At 41.5% G+C, this 13,198-nt stretch overlaps 1 protein-coding gene across 4 annotated transcripts in view; it reads right to left on the bottom strand.

Moving 5' to 3' along the window:
• The window catches only part of B4GALT6 (beta-1,4-galactosyltransferase 6), a 69,037-nt gene extending 64,916 nt beyond the window's left edge, over positions 1–4,121 (bottom strand). Inside the window, exon 1 of one of the 4 annotated variants that reach the window (XM_064654376.1) lies at positions 3,485–4,121. In XM_064654376.1, coding sequence (XP_064510446.1) covers positions 3,485–3,599 — 115 coding nt within the window. In that variant the 5' untranslated portion in view covers positions 3,600–4,121. The remainder of the gene's footprint in view (positions 1–3,484) is intronic. The other 3 variants (XM_064654404.1, XM_064654394.1, XM_064654385.1) reach the window with 3 other exon arrangements.
• Positions 4,122–13,198: the final 9,077 nt, after the last annotated feature.

The raw sequence follows: 13,198 nt of genomic DNA, 5'->3' as shown, positions 1-13,198 counted from the left end.
CATTAAACATTTACATGAGATTTTTAAATTTTAAACATTTCAATGTTTCATTCTGCTCTCATGTTTGAGCTCCTCTGACTATCAAAAGGCCATCAGGGTGCTGCTGATGTAGGGTTGCAGCCATCTCTACCTCATCCAATCGTCTGTGCTTACAGAAGAGGGGGAAGGAGGCACATGAACAATCCCAACATTATGTATGAATTTTCCTCAACCATTTAAACCCCATATTTTTATATTATGTGGAATATTATGTCTTAGTCTCAAAACACAGACCTGTGCCTGAAAACATGAAATGCAAATGCTTTTCCTTCCCTCATATTCTGAAATACATGGGATAATAAAAGCTTCTCTTTCCCAAAGAACTAACATTCTGAGAGAAAAAAAAAAAAAAGCTATGCAGTGATGTTACTGTAATATCTGTAATTTTTGTGCAAATAAAAACTATAAAATATTAGACAGAAATAATTCAATACCCTTTAATAAGTAATTAAGATTTTTTCCCCCTAAACAAACTGTCAATATTTCAAGTTGACCCAAAGTGTATTTGCCAAAAAACTGCAGTTTTGCTACAAAAATGCAGTAACTCTAGTTTCTAAATAGCGTGAAGGGCAGAGGGAATGTGATAGTGACCTCTTTGAGAATCCTCCCAGTGCAGACACCTTCCTTTGATAAGCTATGAATTGCTTGCTAAGAGGGAATCCCACCCTAGCAGACCATAAGAATTCAAATTTTCAATCCACTTTGACATCTCAGGAAACCATTCTGCTACATAATCCACTTATTTTTCCCCTCCCACCTTCCAGCACACTGCTGCTCCATAAAGTATTTGGGAGTGAACTTCTCCCTCCTTTTCAATTCCTCTGACCATCAGGAAGAGAAAGCAGCCAGGGAACAGCTCCAGTTCCCTACAACACAATTAGAATTTCTATCCTCTCTGACACTGTGGCTTGTAGTTTGTTGAGGATGAAAGTGTTCTGATGAACTAAAACATATCTGTACGCATAAATTATGGCAGATCCCAATCATTTATGACTTAGCTGCAGAATATATTTCATGAAAAGCTGCTCACAGGTAAAGTGGCTGAGCTTCCATAAGTAATCTTAAGCCCTCTTCTTCTCCACACACACAAAATCAGCCTTAACTTAGAAACATCTGTTTCATTACATTCAGTGAAAAGGAGCAAGTAGAGTGAAACATTCTATTCTATCACAATATGCAAATGGCATGAGCATACAGCATAGGATTATTAGATGAATCATCTGCCTATAAACCTGGGTGTTCCTAGGTTTTTTGAAAACCTTCCACTCTTACATTTTCCATGAATATGCCAGGATGCTTGTTGGTTTTTAGATAATATCTGACCTTCTTTCTCTCCATTCCACCCAGTAACATTTTCAGGAGCAAATTCCTGGGAAATCAGCATCACATCTGGAAGCTGATAGGCTGATATACCAGTGTAAGAACTTTCCTACTGCCCTTTCCTTTACCATTTTCTATACTCCTTCCTCCAGGACCCCCCAAGCCAGGACAGCTTGGTCCCATTTCAAAGTGGATCAAGAAGTGCCACAGACAAAGAATAACTTCAATATTGTAGGGTTTTGATTTAAGCTGGATGAGTTCAGAACACAATTGCATACAGGTAGGGCAGCACAGAATTAATCAGTAGCCAGAAAGAGATGTAACCTCACAAACTTATGGAACTACCCCAAATTTTTGTATTGTTAAACCACAGCTTGAAAGAGACAATTACAGTATATATGTGTGAGATAGGAAGAGAGACCAGTTTCAGTACAATTTGTTTTTCCTCAAGGTTGATCAGACATAACTTACCCCAAGAAGACTTATGGTACATACTATTGCTTTCATTTTATTCCTAATAAAAAGGAAACATATGTAATTTTCAACAGCTGAGCAGCAAGATAAAGTCGGGAATGAAAAGTCTCACCCCACTAAAGGCTCTGATTCTGTACAAGATACTACATAAGCCTTGTTTAGTGAGAAGATGTGCTTCCTAAAAAGATACCCACTGAAAAGAAGCATTCAAATAACAAAGTAAAACTCCAGCTGTGCACATTATGTAAGATGTTAATAGTTTCACTTAGAAAGATGTGTACTCTGCTATTTAAATCGTACACCAACTACTTGTAATTGAAGTCTACTTTACATATATATATATACACATATATGTATTGCAGCAGTGTCTCAAAGACCTAAGATTTCTAAATGGACCCTAGCAGCATCATTCTCACTTGCAAGACTACATCATACCCCTTTCATCAAGGAAACACTGACAGATAAGAAAGTTCAGAACTCCAACCCATGATATATTCCCTAGTCATTTTTATATTTATTTGAACTGGAATAATAAATGACAGGCTTGTCAATATTGTATGAAGTATATAAGTGTGGAAGAATTACAGAACTACAGGAGAACTATGTAAGTACAGGAGAAGTAATTGCACCTTGAAAGTGTTTACAAGCTAAATATAAGACAGTGAACAAGAGGGAGCCAAATAGCATAAAGTCGCAGTCAACAGGAAACAATTCCCGCAGATTCAGTGGTCGAATGTGGACATTTCACAGTAATGACTGCAGAGAGGCGCTTCAAGCACTGAAGATAAAGAGAGATGATTTTACAGCTATTTAGGTAGCACCTGAAAAGCAAGGAAACAGGCAGAAGAAAGTGGAAACGTTCCCTGGAAAAAAAAAATATTGCCTAGTCAACAGACACCCAACATAGTGAAAACTCACAGAGCACCATACAGGATAACACTGGCCTTAGCTCTGGGGTAATGCTAACGAGTTTCGAAAGGATCATCCAGTGAAAAAAAGCCTGACAGTCTCCCAGTAACAGAAGAAGAGCAAACTAAGGAAAATAGCACATTTTTTTGTCTGACACAAACTTGCACAGTTATTTTATGAAGATTCTCCTAAATCAACTGTTTGTCTTCCCTCTCCCCTCTGAGGTGGTTCCTCCATAAGTGGAAGTTAACAAACTAAAACCTGTGAAGAGAGATGCCACTGACGGAAGTAAACAACAAACTTTCAAACTGGTTCTTAATTTTTGTTCACACGTGCTTTATTATTAATGCAGTTACTAACAACTCGAAAGATGAATACATCCAAGTGAGTCCAGCAGTTTGGCAGTTCTTTCCTTGTTCCTGCCGTTATAACACGGTGAAGTGGTGAGCTGCTTTTGCGCCTCACTTTCCCAGCGCCTGCGAGGCAAGGGCAGCACCCACCTACCTCGCGATGGCACATGAACCTTCTAGAGCATTTGAAACCAGCAGAACAAAGATGAGGGATCAGCGCACGCTACCGCCGCCCCCGCCGCCGCCCCGATGCTCCCCGGGCGGGCGGGATCGCGCCGCGACCTCTGAGCCGCCCCTCGCCCGGCGCCGTCCGTGCCCTCCTGGTCGCTGTGACAGCCTGACACCCACCGCCGCCCTCGCCCCCGCTCCCCGGGGAGCGGCCCCCGACTCACCGATCCCGGGGGCCACGTAGATGAAGTAGAGGCAGGATGAGGAAAAGGAGAAGAAGAAGATGAAGGCGAGCATGGAGCGGTTGGAGACGCGCAGCGCCTTCCGCAGCAGTGGCATCCTCCCGCCGCGCCGGCCGCCGGCCGCTCCGCTCAGTCCCGGCGAGCCGCGGCAGCGCTTCCTAGAGGGAGACGGCCCGCTTCTCCCATAGATCGGGCGGCGAGAAGGTGACGAGGGGGCTCCGCTCGCCCCCTCCCTCGCCGGGAGCGGGCGGGTCGGGCGGAGGCGGGCGGGCGGCGGCGCTTTGTGGCCGCTCCTTGTTCCCCTCGCGGGCGGCTGGAGCGGGGATGCCCGCGCTGAACCGCAGCCGCGGGGACGGGCCCCCCTAGTGCTGCCGCGGGGCTCGGGGGACGCTCCCGCCGCTGCTCACATGCCGCCGGGCGCCGCGGCCGCCCTCTCTCCCGCCTGCTGTCCCCTCACTGGCGGCGGCGGCGGCGGCTGTAGCAGCGGCGGCGGCGGCAGCAGCAGCATCCCCGCTGCGGGTGAGCAGTCACCTCCGCGCCAAGCCCGGCCCGGCCCGGGCGCTCCCTCCTGCTCCCGCCGCCGCCCCGGGCGGAGCCGCCCCGCCGAGCCCCGCGGCCGCTGCGGCGGTTGTGGCGCGCGCGCGCGCGCGCAAGCCCCGGCGCGGCGGCGGCGGCACTGCGGGACTGCGGCGGGCGCGCGCCAGCCCCGCCCCCTCGCCACCGCGCACCAATGGGAGGGCAGGGGGAAGCGAGCCCGCCGCCGCCGATTGGCTGGTGCGCGCGCGAGCGCTGGTACCGCCGGTGTGCGGGGGGCGGGGGGAGCGGGGCGAAGCGGCTCGCGCGGGCCCCGCATCCCAACCCGCGCTCCAGGGGATCCTGGCGTGCTCGGCCGTCGGGCAGGGATATCTTCCCGCGCCCACCGCCTCCGCCTTTAGCGGGACATGGCGGGGCAGGACCGGCTCCCTGCCCCGCCCCGCCCGTGCCCGCTTTCCAGCACTGGTGCCTGTCCTTCCCCTCCTCTCCCCAGCCGGCGCTGTCTCTGTACCGAGAGAGGGAATGGGCGGATCTCGTCGTGCTTCCCGCTGGTTTTAGTGCAGAGCAGTTGGAAACGCGAGTCGGGGCTGGCAGCATCTCTCTTACGAGGCAGCTGGGCCTGTTTAGAGAAAACTGAGAGGGGATCTCCTCAATACATGCAAATATCTCAAAGGCGGGTGCCAAGGGGATGGTGCCAGACTCTTCAGTGGTGCCCAGGACAAGGAGCGATGGCCATAAACGCAAGAAGTTCCACCTCAAATTGCGGAAGATCTTCTTTACCTTTAGAGTGGCAGAGCACTGGAACAGGCTGTCCAAGGAGGTCATGAAGTCTTCCTCTCTGGAGACATTTAAAACTCACATGAACACATCCCTGTGACACTTGCTCTAGGTGACCCTGCCTTGGCAGGGGGTTGGACTGGATGATCTCCAGAGGTCCCTTCCAAACCTAACAATTCTGTGATTCTGTGACCCAACAGTTCTCCATAGAGCAGATCAGGAAGTGTTGCCTGAAGGTTTGGCTACACTTGTGCTTTCAGAGTTGCCAAATTCAAGTGTGATGATCTACACACTCCATTACCAGTTTGCTCCCAAGCGCATTGCTCAAAAAACGTATTTTTAAAAAGTTGGCAACATAAGCTCCATATCGACTCACTGTTCTGTCTTGCTTTGGCTGCCACAAGTTGCTGGGTGATAGAGTCAAGTGAGTTATCGTTCCATTCCTCCTCTAAATGGTGTCACAGATAGGAAGATGTGTGCCAAGGGGTTGGCAGCAGGCCAGGGTATGCCTGAGCACACTTGAGATGGCAGCAGGATTCAGTTGTGTAAGAATCCAGGTCTGTGTTTTAGTGTGTGTGGAGTTTAGTCAGGTATAGGATAAAGGAGATGTAGAATTGCCCCCCTTCCCCCAATACAATTTTATTGCAGTCTTGCACTATGTTTTTTATGCAATAGATTTAGTAATACCTTCATCTTGTTTCAGTAATCATCATAGAATCATAGAATGTTTTGGGTCGGAAGGGACCTTAAACCTAGTTCCCTCTGCCATAGGCAGAGACACCTCCACTAGACCAGGTTGCTCAGAGCTCCATCCAACCTGGTCTTGAACACTGCCACGAATGGGGAATCCACAACTCCTCTGGGCAACCTCTTCCAGTTCTCACCATCCTCACATTAAATATTTTTTTTCTAATGTTTAATCTAAACCTAGTCCCTTTCAGTTTGAAGCCATTCCCCCTTGTCCTGTCACTACGTGCTCTTCATCTTTTTTCAGTAATAACAGAGACAAATTATTTTGTTCACCCAGCACAGATTATGGTCTAGTAGAGTTCATCCCTTAGGCTGAGGGAATACTCTTATCACTTCAGTCACAAGCAAACTATTTCCAAATACTCTGCAGGCTTCCATATCAGTATTTTTTGTATCATAAATGTAAAAAACTCAAGTCAGTGGACATGTAAAGGTCAGAGCTAGAAATGCAAAATGATTGGTTAATTGGTGAAGTAATGATGCAAATAAGTGATAGTAATAACACAGCCAAATGTTTACTTGAAAGACCTTCTACTTAAACAGTGAAAATCTTGCTAGATGTTGAACATTTCTTTGTACAGTAGAATACAGTACACACAGTAATGATCTATAGCCACATCATGGGCTTCCCTGATTATCACTGTGATGCAGAGCATAGACATAAGGATTTCCCAGAAAGGGTTTCCATAGGAGAGGGAGAATTTCTGCTCCTTTAGCTCTGAAACAGAGATTTGTCAGTTATATTTTGATGGATATTATTGCAATGAGTACCTCTGCTAGTTTTGACTGGAGTGGAATTAATTTTCTTCACAGTGGCTAGTATGGGGCTGTGTTTTGCATTTGTGCTGAACACAGGGTTGATAATACAGAGATGTTTTTGTTATTGCTGAGCAGTGCTCACACAGAGCCAAGGCCTTTTCTGCTTTTCATACTGCCACATTGGCAAGGAAGTTTGAGGTGCATGGGAGGTTGGGATCATAGAATCATAGAATCAGACCATATTCCAGACAATACGGCATCATGTTCAGTATATAAAGTCAAGGGACAAAGAAGGAAGTGGGGGACATTGGAAGTGATGGTGTTTGTCTTCCCAAGTAACCATTACATGTGATAGGGCCCTGCTCTCCTGGAGATGGCTGAACACCTGCCTGCCCATGGAAAGCAGTGAATTAATTCCTTTTTTTGCTTTGCTTGTGTGCGTGTGGATTTTGCTTTCCCTACTAAACTGTCTTTGTCTCAACCCAAGAGTTTTCCACCTTTTACCCTTCTGACTCTCTCTCTGATCCCACTGGTGGGGGAGCGAGCGAACAGCTGGCTGGGGTTAAACCATGACAGTATTAGACAGAGGGATAGGCTGCGTGATGCATTTTGTCACAAAATTCTGAATTGCCAGAGGCGACTATGTAACTTGATATATGTCATTTATTTTATTGAGCAAAGTGCAAAACTAGCTATAGAAACACAACATTGAACTTCTGTTTATGTACATGATTTAAGTTTGAAGCTTTAGCTGACAGTAATATAGGACACAAACTTGGGTTTATGAAGCAAAAATGTACTGTATCTTTATGTCTTGTCACTATCTCACATTAAAGTAAAATTTATTTTAAATGTGAGGTAGTGTTATTACTAATTTAGTTTTTACATATTAAAGCTATTGATTTACTCTATTAACTGTAATAACTGAGTATTAATTGACATGTGATTCTCCCCCATTCTACTTTTATTAGTGTTTTTGATAGAGTTTTAGAAGATCTGTTTCTGTGCTGTAACCATGGGGAAGGACATAGAAGATCAATACGATGACAACTTGCAGAATCTTGTCAGAGTCAAGAGTGAGGTCCATGGTACAAAAAATCTTAAGGCTGGCCCTAGCTTTTGTGTGGAGGAACATTAAGTGGTGCACTACACTGCACCGTCTCTGCATAAGTAAAGACAGTTGCCATGTGTTCAGCTCAACAGTATTAATTTTGTTTTAATTGCTTAGACTGTTAGATGCACTTTTGTAAGAGTTAAAGGGATTACTGTGATGAGCATAAGAAAACCTGGGGAATAATATCTTAAATACATAGAAACATTTGTGGAAGGATATCAAAATGGAGTTTCGGAAGATAGATGTGTCATGTTTAATTGAATCTCGAGCAGCAGGACACTGCCAGAGCTGCAGCATGACTCACACACAGTTGTGGTAGATGACTATGCCCAGGTATATGCTCTGATAAGTACTTGAAACCTCTTCTTTAAATATTACTTTTTTCAGTAAAAAGATTACTGCACAATAAGTAGATCACTTGTTTGAATAAGAGACCATATCGCACATTACTTATTATTGTCAGAAGAGGAAATTGCATTGGAAATACATTGCTCTGCTCTGTTTCATCCTGCAATGGAATTTATACAGAAGAGTTCCTAAACAACTGTAGGTTCATCTAAAAGATGAAAACTGCCTCCTCATTCCTGTTTTCAATCTAGCCATCCAAAAGTGGATTTTCTATGGATCAGCAAACACAAAATCAAACAAGATTTCATCAGAGAACAGCTGCAAAACCGTCAACATCTTCAAAGCTACTATAATAAACACATCTGTCAGTCATTCCAAAAGGTCATATAATTCATCAAGTCTAACAAATGCTGCTGTAGGAAGTGCATGCGTGAAATTAAAGTAACAGGCTTCCCATGTTGCATAGGCACAATTGTGCATGATGATGTTCAGTTAACAAAATCAGCGCACTGATCTTTTGGAGAAAAGTAACAGCACACTTTCGGATAGAGAAAGAGGGAGAGGCTTGATATTTTTCGTCTCGGTCACTTCTGGAATCCATATGTAAGAGTGACACCCCAAACCACTGTGGCTTTGTAATTGTGGACACAGGGTGCTGTGAGACAATGGGCAGGAAGGAATGCCAGAAGACCTTGAGAGAAGCAAAATTATCTTAAGATATTGTCGTCAATGTGTGTAAGACATGAACCTGACACAAGCATCACTAAAGTTGTGTCAGAGGTTCGACTATTCAAGGAAGTAGAGAGTAGTATATTGCTTAGATCATTTGTTAGCACTGAGTGTTAAAAGAATACACATATGAATGTGCTGCCCATATAACATTCAGTTTTGCATTATTAGTTATAAATCTCACTTTTTTTTCTCCAGGTCTTTTACTGCCGCATGTTCACATTATTTCTTATTGCTCATATCCAGTCTTTGAAACAGGTGCAGTAAACTATTGTTTAACTATCTGTTTTTTCTCTTCTGTGTAATGATCTATCTTGAGTCTGTCTCTCTCCCAATTAATAGTCCTATACACATTACCAAGTTTCACCTGGCTGCCTCCATAGTCTGTATTGTTCAGGTAGAAAAGCTGCATGATTTTGTCACATCTTTTCTTGTCATTTATCTGTTTGAAACACTTTTTATCTACAATGAAGTACTAACGTACCATTTAAATCTTGCAACTTTTGCATTGTCTTCTTTTTTCTGTAAGTTTAATCATTAATACCAATATCATTCTGTCGTCCTTACACCTTACTTTACATTCCAATACTGTCAAGCTCACTGTCACTTTGTCTTCACTTTCAGTTAAGCCAGCCCAACTGCCTTACTTATGCTGTAACTGATAGCCCAGGAAGCAGAATGATTCTTTCACACTCTTTTTACAGGAGCTCTTTCCTACTCACACCACCTGTCTCACAAACAAGCCCAGTGAACTGCAGCCAAGCCACAGACCTCCCTTGGCTCTGAGCAAACCCCTGAGCCACAGGCAAAATTCCGTGATCAGCTTTCTCCTCACTACAAGGAATTCCATTAAATATTCCCCGTGGCTTGGCATCTTAAATCTTTTGCCATCACTGCTTCAGTTTTCTTCCTTGCCTTTTCTGTTTTCTTTAATGGTAGCAATAAAAATTGATAAATGAGCATAACATGGTTTCATTACTAATCCTACATGTAGCAGTTACTTTGTTGGTATTGTTTGTAAATACCTTGGGGTTTTCATCTACTTGGATTTAGCAGCATGATTTTGATTAATCACACTTTGTTATGCAGGGCAGCAGCATTCCAGGATCCTGTTAAATAATTGATAAGTAATCCTTCTTGCAAGGTCTTAAGCAAGGAGTTAAAATGCCTGGATTTAAAAAGATCAGGATAAGAAGCATGAGAAGACACTTGACAGTTCCAAGAAAATGCACTGTTTGTGTTAGCTTTTTAAATATTAAGATAAATATTAATTATCATTAAAAGTTAATTCAAATTGTGTCAGGGTGATCTAGACTGCAAGGAAAGTTAGTGTTCCTGAGTGTGGCACACAATCATGTAAAACTCAAACCAAAAAATAATGAGAAATAGAATAACATACTCAAGTTTTGGGTCATGTGACCTAACCTCATTACATCCATTATAATCCCATTATTAAATCAAATGTCAAATTGGAAGTATTTTGAGAAAGTTTGAGACTCAGACCTGAAACTTATTTCTAATAACTGCAGTCTCTGAGTTCTATGTTCAAAGTTTGCAAATATGTTGTGCCTGCTACCATGAAGAGTATTGTCCAACAAGAAGTGTTGTGGATCTATTTTCTTTCACAGATGGATGAAAAAAGAAAAAAAAAGAAACATTAGACAAGGCCTTATATTCTTTGTTTCCAGCATTCCTTCTATGTGTGTCCCATGCTGTGATATTTTCTAAAATCATACTCTTATCTTCAATTAAATTAATGGACAACAACTAAGTTCATATTTCAGTCACATTTAACTTTTCTAGCTAATGCTGTGTTTTTTTTGGTTTGAGGTAGATTCAGATCCAATTTCTTACAAAGAGATGTAATTACTACTTGAGGAAAGATCACCTCCATGGAAAGAAATGCAACATTTTCTAATACTAATCTTGAATCTAGAGGTCACAAGCAAATCTGTTCTAGAGCTGAACCATGAAACATTGAGGAAAAGGAGAGGAGCTCTCGGTGTAGACAAAGAGGCTCACCCTAGCTCACCCTAAAATAAAGTAACTTCTCTCTGTAACAGTTAAAACAAAAATCAGAAAAAATATTTGGGGAGAAGGTTTGCTTTTTAAGTTTTCATCTTAAGTGTTAGAAAGCTACTTCTGTTTAAATAATTTAGTAGCTGCTGTACATCGGTCTACCAATAACTATAAAAGACGCAAAACTCCTTAGCCAAATTGTAACACCTAGATTTATGAAGCCAAGAAACAAGAATATATAATAAATTCTTACATGCCATATTAATATTTTATGATTGAAAATAGAGCCTATAGTTAGTGAGTTTTAAAGTTTTAAACTCAACAAATGAAGCTAAAATACTCTTATTTATGATTTTGTCAAGAATTTTCTGCCAGCAGGAGGCCATTTTATTGCTGTAAAAGTGCAATATGAAGAGGGATTGAAAAAAGAGTATTTTGGGAATCATGGGAGTTATTTCACTGTAATTCAAATAGGTGAAAATAAATGCAGAGGGAGACATAATCACCACTAACTAACATGCAGTACTGTTTTTACAGAAATTAGAATTTAAATGGCCTGAATTACTGACATCAGAATTAGTCTGAAACCTCTATTTGCTACATTTTGAGTAATAGCTGTTCTTTAAAACAGGGAGTGACTAAAACTAAAACTAAAACTAAAAAAGGGAGTGACTAAGAAATACTAAGAGAGGACTGCAGGCTAAGCTGACAGTCTTGGACTGCTTCCCTAACCTCACTTTTTAAGATGTTATTCAAGTCTTAAAAACCAGAGTACAAAAAAAAAAAATCCTGCAGTTTGACTGGCAATCACTTCAGTGGTGAAATAAATTAATAGAAGATTTTGTGGAAGGCTTGAGGACTTTTGCTTTGCTTTGTTTTTTATGGCTAAAATCTTATCCTCAGAGAAGCAATTCCTTTGCATATATAAATAGAAGCAATCTGGTCCCACTCTTTCTATTGCAATTAAGAAAAAAGCAATCAGAGTTTGTTAAACAGACTTCAGAGAGAGTAGAATCTTACGTCTTAGAAGACAGATGTTTTCTGATTAAGCTTTCTATTGCAGTCTCATTTAAATTGCGTAAGTCACAGATAACTTTAGCAAATGTTACAGTTGGTGGAATTCCAATGCTTTGTTCAGTTCTCAATAGCAACTTCATTTAGTTTGTAAGGTAGTGTTTAAATAGTTTGAACCTTCTTAAGAGCTTCTGTCCTCAGAAAAACTCTTTGGTATACTGCAAACTTAAATAATAGTCTAAAGTTTTCCTACAGAGTCATCTTGATGGTTTTCTACTTATGCTATTAAAAAAAAAAAAAAGAGTGCTAAAAATGAGTGTGTTTTCATTATTACAACAACATTACACAGAGGGTCATGTCCTGACAGTTGTGTAGACATGGTGATGCTGACCATAATTGTTGTTGCTTATGCTTCTCACTACAAAATCTTCACTTATTTGCTTATCATTCAAGTAATAATTAATTTGTTAAGATAAAAAATTTGTGTAAAGTGTCTTTCCTAGGTTGAAACAAACAAACAAACAAACTAAAATGCAGAAAGTAAAAATCATTAAACACTTCACGTCTTACTTCCCAAGAGAAAACCAGCAGGATCATTTGGTTATAATTGAAATTATCTATATTTTGAAAGACAAATAGTGGCCTTTAACCCATCTTTTGCTCAGTCATGGGCATGAACATCTTCTTAAATGCAGCTGATTTCTTAGAACAAGTGAAATTCTAAAGGTACTGCCACTACCAAGCATTTGGCAACCTCTCAGAGTTTCAAGAACTGACAGTAAACATATGTTTGGTAAAAAGCTTAAAGATTTTAACAGAGTTGCCGTTACTCCTTGGGGAAGTAAGACATTCTGGGAGGAAAGAATACTGAAATATATTATACTGGCTACAACAAACACACAGACTTTGAAATTCTAGAAGTAGTTACAAACTCCAGTGAACTCCAGACAACATAAGAATACCAAACTTGGAAGGGTTGTTTAATTTAGAGTTGTTTGGTTTAGTTTTTGTTTCTATTTGTGTTTGCATGTTTTGGGAGGGGTTGTTTGGGTGTTTTTGGTTGGTTTCTTTGAGATTTTTTAAAATCATATCTAGTTCTAGATCTAAAGTAGATTTTAAATCACAATTTTAGGTTACCTTTGTTAGCATTAGCTAGAACTCCTTCCTTCTGTGGGTAGCTTTCCTTGCAGTATATTTCTTAGTATCCTTATAGATTAGTAATAATCTGGTGCATTATGCTACAAGACCTTCTTTCCAGTCTCCATACCATAGCATAGTTACAAAAGTTAAGGCTGAAAAATGCAAAAATAGCCCTTGTCATAACCTTCAGCATCCTGAGACTGGTCTGTACTGCTGAGGGCCTCCAAAGCTCAAGTGATTGGTTTGTTTCTGCTAGTTCATTTCCTATCCAGAGACAAGAAATAATAAGTATCCTACAAAACTCTAAGGCAGTCTTAGGATAGCCATTTATTCCCATTACTTATTAATGGTATTGCAATCGTGCCTAAAAATGCCAGTCACAGAAGAGAACCCAAAGATTGTCCTATGGTCTGTATAGATGAAAAAATTAAAATAAACCCGAATTCAGGAATTTATATCTGTTCTATATTCAGCATGTGATGATTCTGTGTAGACACGTGCATATATGTCTA

Source organism: Pseudopipra pipra, chromosome 1, assembly GCF_036250125.1.
Source record: "Pseudopipra pipra isolate bDixPip1 chromosome 1, bDixPip1.hap1, whole genome shotgun sequence".
NCBI lineage: Eukaryota > Metazoa > Chordata > Aves > Passeriformes > Pipridae > Pseudopipra > Pseudopipra pipra.
The sequence above is the reverse complement of the archived record's forward strand: the minus strand, read 5'-3'. Positions and strand labels throughout refer to the sequence as shown.